The sequence below is a fragment of the Penaeus chinensis genome, chromosome 31 (genome assembly GCF_019202785.1).
Source record: "Penaeus chinensis breed Huanghai No. 1 chromosome 31, ASM1920278v2, whole genome shotgun sequence".
In the NCBI taxonomy this organism is placed as follows: Eukaryota; Metazoa; Arthropoda; class Malacostraca; order Decapoda; family Penaeidae; genus Penaeus; species Penaeus chinensis.
This window is the reverse complement of record NC_061849.1, coordinates 17,094,076-17,104,075: the sequence shown is the minus strand read 5'-3', so window position 1 is coordinate 17,104,075 and position 10,000 is coordinate 17,094,076. Positions and strand designations below refer to the sequence as shown.

The 10,000-nt window shown below is 44.5% G+C and overlaps 1 protein-coding gene across 3 annotated transcripts in view; it reads left to right on the top strand.

Moving 5' to 3' along the window:
* LOC125041827 (cadherin-23-like) overlaps window positions 1-10,000 on the top strand; it is a 69,246-nt gene that overhangs the window by 33,126 nt on the left and 26,120 nt on the right. For all 3 annotated transcript variants that reach the window (XM_047637161.1, XM_047637160.1, XM_047637159.1), the window contains exons 4-13: window positions 195-326; window positions 1,164-1,326; window positions 1,899-2,071; window positions 2,486-2,683; window positions 7,863-8,001; window positions 8,272-8,399; window positions 8,684-8,811; window positions 9,082-9,204; window positions 9,385-9,533; window positions 9,759-9,919. In XM_047637161.1, coding sequence (XP_047493117.1) covers window positions 195-326; window positions 1,164-1,326; window positions 1,899-2,071; window positions 2,486-2,683; window positions 7,863-8,001; window positions 8,272-8,399; window positions 8,684-8,811; window positions 9,082-9,204; window positions 9,385-9,533; window positions 9,759-9,919 — 1,494 coding nt within the window. The remainder of the gene's footprint in view (window positions 1-194; window positions 327-1,163; window positions 1,327-1,898; window positions 2,072-2,485; window positions 2,684-7,862; window positions 8,002-8,271; window positions 8,400-8,683; window positions 8,812-9,081; window positions 9,205-9,384; window positions 9,534-9,758; window positions 9,920-10,000) is intronic.

Here is a 10,000-nt window from a genome sequence, read left to right as displayed (position 1 = left end):
AAGGAAGGACTGGAGTCCATTAGAAAAAAGTGGTGTCAATAGTAGGAGTAATACATCTATGTACTACTTCTACAATTATTCATTGGAATTGCATCTGCATTCAACAGTTTCTTTGTCGTTCCTGTTATTCCAATTCGTAAGAACCTCCATAATGAATTAATGATATCTCCGCCCCCCTCCCTCCCCCACCCCAGGTGATCTACCGGCTGGACGCGGACTCCGAGAGCGACGCGGAGAAGTTCACCGTCAACACGGTGGACGGCAAGGGCGTGCTCAGGCTCGTCGGGGACCTCGACTACGAGAGGAAGTCGCTCTATCAGCTGAGGGTGAGGCACACTGAGGGAATCCCCGTCGTTGTTCACCTTCGGCATCCCATCCGTTCTAGTCTCCTGCTTGCTCTTTCTCTTTCTCTTTCGTCTTTTTATAGAAAGGGGTTTGTTTACGTATTTTTTTTTTTTTTTTTTTTTTTTTTTTTTGTCTGTTTTCCTTTCAACCTATTTTTTTTTTTTTTTATTTCTGTCTCCCCACATCCCTCCCTTCCTCTCTCATTCCGCCCACATTTTCCTCCACTCTCTTCCTCCCACTCATCCAACTGTTACCCCCCCCCCCCCCTCTCTACCATCCCCAACATCCTTCCGTTCTTCACCCTTCTTGGAAAGAACACTTGGCCTCTTTTCCTGTTTCCCGGAAATGAAGTTTTGTGGTTTTCTTTTGTTGTATTTGTTTAAAGTACATAGCGGATGCTATGACTCACGCATCTACTTCCGACCCTGGTGGTATGTGTATAGAATATAGATGTGTATAGAATATAGCTTCCTGACATCTGTTACGTTTTGTGGCTCTAAATACTTATTTCGTGGAAATAGAATTCGTGAATGTTATGTGAGACTGGTGTAAACAGGTGGTCATATCCTCTCTGACGAACTATATTTAAATACAGTGTTTATAACCCTTTACAAAATCAGTCATCAGATTTCAATATATGAGGGCTTGTTTAGCTTGTATAACCATCTATCGTTGTAAATATCTGTCTAGACGCATTCTTAGTATCCCAGAGCAATAGTTAACTAAAAGTAAATAACCCATAGCCATTTAAATTGTCCCAGCCGCCAGAAGCGCTCAGTCTCCTTGCTTTGCTCATGACTCGTCTTCCCGCCCACCAGGTGCTGGCGGTGGACCGGGCCATCAGCGGTCGCGTGAACACGGGCACGGCGGCCATCGTGGTGCGCGTGCAGGACGTCGAGGACCAGCCGCCGCAGTTCATCCAAGCGCCGCCCGTCACCCGCATCCCCGAGGACATCCCAGTCAATTCCGGGGTCCTCGAAGGTGAGTTTCCTGGGGATTAGGTCCTGCTCTGTGTGTGTGGAGAAATCGGCGGGTGTTTGGGGAAATGAGGGTGTTAAAGGGTGCTTTGTGTGCACCCCATCGGGGCAGTTCGGAGAAGACGAGTTACCCAATCCGCAGCAGAATATCGCAGTGTAACGGGAGAGGAGGGGTGGGAGGGGGAGGGGGGGGGAGGTTTGTGGTGAAGGGAGGAGCCGAGAGATAGCAGCGTCCGGTGAGGTTTCGCTTGATAGAGATTACGTCCCTAAGTGGACTAAAGTAATGATAATTTTTTTTTTTTAATAATTAGTAGTCTTTGTCCTTTCTCTGATATCTCTAGAACGCTTAATTTATTAACTTTTGTTAATCCGTATAATTAATTAATGTCTAATCATACGTGTACACAAAAATAAAACGAATCACTACAGGTTTTAGTACGTCTGATAAGAAGCTCTTAACCTGTTCGAAACGTTAAGTTCATATTCCTTTTACATTGTATCAGTGTTTTATTTTATAGAAGAAGTTCACTCATTGTAATTATGATTCATTGCGTTTTCTCCCCTTCTCCCCGCCAGTGCGCGCTGTGGACGGCGACCGCGGCGTCAACAACCGCATCACCTACTCCATCCTGGACGGCGACAAGGGCCTCTTCGAGCTGGACCGGGACTCGGGCGTGCTCTACGTCAAGAGGCCGCTGGACCGGGAGAGCCCCCTTTCCAACAACGGCGCCTTCATCATCAAGATCCAGGTGAGGCGAGGCCAGCTGGCGTTGAGGGAGGAGCTGTGGTGGAGATGATTTCGGATTGTTTATTTCTGGTTTTGAAGGCAGGAAAATTGGCGAAGAAATAGATGATGTACTGGTGTACTGAACATAGACTAGAAAATGTGGAAAGTACATGCAAATGATGCAAAAAGTTCAAACTCAACTAATAGATAGAGAATATACAAATCCATGAATCAATATATGCATAAATCAGTAGGTGAACCAATATATCGATAAGCCGATAATATAATAAATTATTGTAGAGGAAGGTGCGAGTTATTCAGGATACGAGTAAATGAACAAGTGAAAGTACACAAAGAAGACAAGAAATAAGTCAATAATCATTGCAATAAAAGGATCAGTTTCTTAATAAATCACGAACTCAATTGACTCCCTCAGGCGCAGGAGGACAGCGCCGTGGTGGACCCTCCTCCCACCATGACGACGGAGGTGACGGTGCTCCTCGAGGACGTGAACGACGAGACGCCCACCTTCAAGGCCGCCCACTACGTCGCCGAGATCGCGGAGGGCGCCCAGTTCAACAGCCCGGTCAACCTGATAGGGGACGCCATTCCCGAGGTGTACGACCACGACCAGGTGAGGACGCCCTGGCTCTCGTCGACGCCCCTCCCCTCGGTGCCCTTCGGAAAGGGGCCTCAACTCTCCTGATTTCTTTTTCTTTTTTGTTTTCTTTTCTTTTGGCGGGTTGGGATCTCTGGATTTTCCTTGTATATGTTGTTTTTTCCTCGTTTTGATATTATTTGTTTATTAGGATTTTCTGTTTATTAGAATGTTTAGCTGTGGTATGATTTTTTTTCGGGAAGGTGGTGGTGTACTCGCATACTTACTTTTAACCTCGTCAAGGCGGTAAACAGATTAGTTTTCTGAATTTAATGATAGATTATTCATTTTGATTAGGAAATCATGACTTCTATTATTATGCGAATTAGCTGATAAGGTTTTTATTTTATTTTATCAGTGTGTTCAGAATCAGAATATTATATCTAATCTTGTTATTTAAATTTCAGTTTCTTATCACGTTAGTCGTTCAAACTTTTGTGCTGTGCTTTGAACTTTTCACTTTTCGTGGGTGTATCCATTTAAAAATTAGTTCTTGTTATTTCGTTGTTTTTTAAGCAATTTCATAAAGTCACAATGCACCATAAGTTTTTGTTTTCTTCTTTCGTAATTATCATTATTATTTTGCAAAGGAAGTTGAGGCATCCACCGAGTCACCTGCCAGAGTACGATAATGTCACTGATCATAATAGGTAGAGTCTCACAAGTGCCGTGTGAAATATTACATGATTTAATTTGAGAATGTGCCTTGCCATCGAAACCAGCATGTTGTGCTAACGAGTTTACTTACATGCATGAGGGTTTTCCAATCAAGTAAAGTGAGGAGCTTGTCTTTTCCTTTTCCATTTGTTTTCTCTCGTCGTGTATATATATATATGTAGCTCACAATCCTAATGACGCTTCGATCTTTCAAGGGACATATTTTTGTGTGGGATTATGACCAGGTAAGCAGGAATGGTTACACTGAGCCTTGTGTCTGTGTACAGTGTGCGTATGGCATTGGTTGTGCACGGCGCGGGGGTCGGTCCAAGAGGAGGGCTGACTAATGTATTTTTTTTTTTTAATCTATTTGTATAGTCTTTGTATTTGCTTTGGGCAAGTTAGAACTGGGATTGCCATTGTTTTATGATTGGAGAATTAAACGAGTGTGTTTTTTTCTCACTGTTGATTAAAAACGAAATATAATGGCTCCTATTTTTTTAAATCTTTAAAACAAATCTCAGCTTCTTACAAATAAACGCTAAACAAACGCCATGGAGACTGTAATGGGCTATGTTCTCTTCGCAGTCATGTTTGCTTATAGACCGGAAATCCTGACGGCGATTTTACTACTCAATGAATGGCAATTATACTTTCGCTGGTTCTACCAGACCCATTGATAAGAAATGTCATTTTCGAGTTTCCAGTTTTAAATATGACATAAGCAAATTAAGCTGTTTTTGTAATCAATTTCCCTCTCGTGGACTAGAAAACTCTTGAGAGTTGTAGAAGTAGAAACTTCATTGCACTAATCTTCTACAAAGAATTGGGCTTCAATTTCGTTTGATGTTTTGCTGTTCTTCTCTACGTACCACATCTGGAGGCTGTTATGTATTACTCCCCTTTACACCGTCTCTGACAAAGCAAACATGATTTATCTGTCTTGGGGTCCTTTATAAGCTAGTGACAGTGTAGTTAAAATTAAAATAAAATATTAAACAATTATACATATCCGGTGAAAGGAAAAATATGGATTATCATAATCACATTTTTTCTAAATAAATAAGTCTCCATGTGCCTTCTAACTAATGATTCGTTGCACTTTGTAAACAATTCCCAGCGTGAGTGCAAAGAAGAGAAACGCGATACGCTAAACCGGCATAATAATTGAAAAGACGAAGCAATTTCGAAATCGAGTTTGAGTTTCCTCTTCAGGTCAATAAACCTACTCAACCTACAGCGTTTTCCTCTCTCTTCTTGCAAAGAATGGGTATCAGTATTCTCTCCAATCATCGTAGCAAATATTTCTTGGGTGCAGAGGCGTGAGTCAGACCCGAACGTGACGTCATCTGCCTTTCACACTGTCTGCACCTGAGCTTGCAGGCAAAGTCCCCTGCCCTCCTTTCAACAGTATCCGGTAATCCCAGAGTAGTTGTTAGTCATGTAGGTCTCAGGGGAAATGCGGAAAAAATATTTAGAAGCTTCTCGAGATGTTGTATTATTATTACGAACATATTTGTTTGATGGCTGGACCGCCCCTCGCCCGATGTGCCTCCTCCCTCCCTCCCCTACACTGTGGCTGTGGACGGCCCCGCTCGTAGATGGCGCTCGCTGTCGACGCCAGACCCTCAGTGTTCCAGACGCCCAAAAAGTGAATTTTTAGATTAATCTTTTCTGTATGACGAGATTTTCTATGTCACAGATCGGTAAAACCACTTTAATGATGGAAATGAACTGTAGGACGACTTGCACACCGAGGGTCTGGTGCGACCGGAATGTGGAATTTCTTTGGAATAAACACCAACATTTAAAATACATTTTCTTTCCTTTTTTATACGTCGCTTCCTGCTGACAGCCTGGCGCAATTGGCAAGGCTTAATGTGCACTGTATATCCCAATGGTTGTTGATGTGTTTATATTATATATACATACGTTTTTAAATAATACTTTAATGATTTTGTCTTCTCTCTAACATTGTACTAAAAGCTGACATTGTTTAGTATTTTTTTCTATACATTTTCTTTAGCCCTCTAGCCTCGACTTACTTCAGATGACGGGGAAAAAACGTTCGCATTAACCCAACCTTAAATTCCCTTCTTTTTAAAAACTTTTTTACCTCTTGATGTACTTTTTTTTAGAAAAAAATATTTTTTTATACATTTTCTCTAGGAGTTGGTAGTAGAACAACTTTTTATCGTGTTGTGGTAGTTATGGGCCGACTAAAAAGCCATTATCTGTTGTAGATTTGTAATAGTTTGATAAGATTATGGATGTTTGTAAGCATCCCCGAGACTGACGGATGCATTAAAAATTTCTTGAGATAACGGTAGATTTCTCAAACGGAGAGGCAACGCATACACGTCAGACACATGTTCTTGCTCTCCCCCTGTTTTTGTCTGCTCTTGCTCTCACTATCTCTTTCTTTTACTTTCTCTCTCTTTCTCTCTGTATTTCTCTTTCTTTCCCTCTCTTTCTCTTTCTCTCTCTTTCTCTCTGTATTTCTCTCTGTATCTCTCTCTCTGTATCTCTCTCTCTGTATCTCTCTCTCTGTATCTCTCTCTCTGTATCTCTCTCTCTGTATCTCTCTCTCTGTATATCTCTCTTTCTCTCTCTCTCTCTCTCTCTCTCTCTCTCTCTCTCTCTCTCTCTCTCTCTCTCTCTCTCTCTCTCTCTCTCTCTCTCTCTCTCTCTCTCTCTCTCTTTATCTGTCTTTCTCTCTGTCATTCTGGCAATCTACCTATCTATACATATATCTCTCTTCTCTCCCTCTCCCTCGCCTTCTCCCTCTCCCATTTCCACTCCCCTACCCTGCCCTCTCTCCCTTACAGCCTCTCCTTCCTGTGTTCTGCTGAACCTTCCCCTTTTCCCATTCCTGCTCTTTCCTTCACCATCCCATCTCTTATTATTCCAATATACATTTCATTTCACGGTGATGCTCAGCAGTAACATCAGTAACAGCAAAAAACATCATTAGTAACAACAACAGCCATTACAACATTGACATAAAAACAGCAGTAACAAGAACGACAATTGATATATACAAGTACAAAACATAACGACAGCAAGACAGGACTGTTCATTAACCTACCAAATGCCCATAATCGCTAAAACACACAACGTGGAATCCCACCTTGGCCAGGAAATTCCATTCAGTGATGGGACCAGACTTGGGGAATATCGCGGGTTAAAGACTTGTGTGTTGGTACAGTATATATATATGTGTGTGTGTGTGTGTGTGTGTGTGTGTGTGTGTGTGTGTGTGTGTGTGTGTGTGTGTGTGTGTGTGTGTGTGTGAGTGTGTGTGTCTTGTGTGTCTGTGTGTCTGTGTGTGTGTGTGTGTGTGTGTGTGTGTGTGTGTGTGTGTGTGTGTGTCTGTGTGTGTCTGTGTGTGTCTGTGTGTCTGTGTGTCTGTGTGTCTGTGTGTCTGTGTGTGTGTGTGTGTGTGTGTGTCTACGTGTCTACGTGTCTACGTGTCTACGTGTCTACGTGTCTGTGTGTGTGTGTGTGTGTGTGTGTGTGTGTGTCTGTGTGTGTCTGTGTGTGTCTGTGTGTCTGTGTGTCTGTGTGTGTGTGTGTGTGTGTGTCTACGTGTCTACGTGTCTACGTGTCTACGTGTCTGTGTGTGTGTGTGTGTGCGTGTGGGTGTGCGTGTGCGTGTGCGTGTGCGTGTGCGTGTGCGTGTGCGTGTGTACGTGTGTGTGTGTACGTGTGCGATTATACATATGTGTCCGTATGTCAGTGTTTATATGATACTAAATGTATGATTGTGTGTGTGAATGAAAGAAGAGGAAATGCTAAACATGATTGAGTGAGTGCCGGCCCAACTAGCAACAGTAACCAAGTGTAGATATGGTGCACCCACCGAAGAACCTTTTGTCGTCAGTTATCAGTAGTTATAGTGAAATCACGTCCGCCGTCACACCCATTACCCCGACGTCACCGACGCACCAACCACTGAACGACGCCTACACTCATTGACTCGCTCACTCATTCATTCATCGACTCATGTCACTCACCTGGCTGCTCACTCATGTGTTCACTTCTTGGCTATATATTCAAGAATTTTATCCTCTCACTTGGCCTCTTAATCATTTATCAATTCGTTTAACTTCATCTTTCACTCATGCTTTCACACAGACCCGTGTTCTCTTCCTGTGTACCGTGTTCCATTTTGTACTTTGCATTGTTAATTACTCTCTTAGCCTCATAGCCTTTTGTTCTTTAGCTCCTTGATGAATACGATACAACAAAAACAGAAAAAAAGAAAATGCAGCAGTTCTAGACAAAATGGCCTTTTTCTTTTCTCTCTCGATCTGATATCGAACAATGACGAATATGGACTCATTTCTCACGCCCCCTCACTCTTTATCACTCCCATTCTCCCTTTCTCTCTCTCCCCTATCCTCTTCCTTCCCCCTCACTCCTCCGCCCCATGTCCTTCATCGTATTAATCCTCCCTCTTTTCTCCCTCCGTCTCCCCTCCCCGGCCTTCCTGTAGGGCAACAACGGCACCTTCAGGATGTTCCTCGGCGGCGACGGTGGCATGTTCGACATCACGCCGCCCGAGGGGGTCAACTTCGCTTCCTTCCTCATCCGCGTCAAGAACCCAGCGCTGCTCGACTACGAGAAGGTCAAAGGTCAGGGCTTGGAATTTTTCTGTTTTTTACGTGATGTTTATAATGCAGTGTGTGATATGATATAACATAAGGTACTCGCCATATATATTTCTGTTATGAATGGATTTAAAAGACATAGTTTTATGCATCATCGTCACAAATCATCAGCCAACAACACCATCGTAATCAACACCATCAATCCTCACCATCATCAATTATCAACCACCTCCCATCCATCCATCCATTCCCCATCCTCACATATCAAATAAGCCATTCCCTTTCTTCCTCCAGTGGTGAACTTCACGGTGGTGGCGCGGGAGACGGTGGCCGAGGACCCCAAGTCGTCGTCCGCCTTCGTCACCGTCTACATCCGGGACACCAACGACAACTTCCCCGTGTTCTCCGAGGATCAGTACGAGGTAGGGCGCGGGCGAGGTGGTTTTTCTTACGTTAATTTGTTTACTTCGTGTGTGTGCGTGTGCGCGTGTGTGTGTGTGTGTGTGTGTGTCTATGTCTATGTATATTTGTATGTTCATAAGTGTGGATGTCTTTACGTGTGTATATGTACGTGTGAGCAAGCAACAGAGCGAGAGCGAGCGATAAAGAGTGAAAACAAGATCAAACGAAAGAGGAAATGCTTCATTATTATTAACCCTGCTTGAGGACACCGTGCTAACCCCCAACCCCCGCCCTCCCCGCCCAGGTCCTGATTCCCGAAGACGCGGGCGTGGGCGCGACGGTGGCGTGGGTGCAGGCGACCGACGACGACAGCGGCGACTACGGTACGCAGGGCATCAGATACACCGACCTCCGGGGGGCGCTGGCCAGCAAGTGAGTGAGGCGGCGGTTTGGCGTGTTCAGTCCCGTCTTTGGAAGAGAGTTTTTTTTTTTTTCTCTCTCTCTCTCTATCTCTCTCTGTGAATGTGTTAATTAGCGTTATCTCCTGGACAGGATGATTTGAACTTTAATTGAAAAAAGTCTTTAGTTTGTTTTTATTTTTGTATGTTGAAATTTGCGTCTGTGTATTCATTCATTCATTAATGTTTTTAAAATTTACTCACTCACACACCCACTCATTCACTGACTCCCTTGTTCACTCAGACTGGAGCTGAACTCGATCACGGGCGCCATCACCCTGAAGGAGTCCGGCGCGCTGGACAGAGAGAGCCTCTCCGAGCACTACCTGACGGTGGAGGCGCGCGACGACCTCGGCAAGGGCAACAGGTGAGCACGACTCGGCACGCCTCCTTGCGAAATGGGGGGCTACCGGGAAACCTGGCGTTTAGTCATGATAATAAACTTAAGGCGGTTGAGATAAAGACATTTTAAGAGTGGCAATGATTCATGAGAATATTCATAAGAAAAAATCTTGAACCTTATGTTTTCCTCTTCGTCTCGTCTTAGGAACACGGTGGTAGTGAAGGTGATGGTGGAGGACGTGAACGACCACCCGCCCGTGTTCCTGCAGTCGCGCTACGAGGCCAGGCTCTTCGAGAACGCCCACGCCTTCCCCGAGCCGTTCTTCGTCACCGCCCGCGATGACGACCTCAATGGTGAGGGACGACTTTTTTTTTTCCTCTCTCTGTTTTGTTTCTTAGAACTTTAAGTTTTTTTCTGTTTTTCTCTTTTCTTCCTTCTGTCTTGCTACTTAAACTTTTCGTTTTTTCTTTCTGGTCTCTTTCACCATCCCCCCTTCCCGTTTTCTTCTTTCTTTCTTCACCCCCCCCCCCTTTCCCTTACGTCATAGCTAACACTAAGGCTGCCCTTCACCGTCCCAGGCACGATGAACCACGAGGTGCGCTACAGCATCCTGAGCGGCGACCCGAAGGGAAACTTCAGCATCGACGCCACGACGGGCGCCCTCGCGCCCTCGGCGCCGCTCGACTTCGAGGCCATCGACCAGGAGGGCGACATCCGCTTCTTCAATCTCACCGTTCGGGTAAGGGTGCCGGTCTGCTCATGAGCAGATTCTATCATTTTAATTTTCATTTTATTAGACAACCACTACGGACACTGTCAT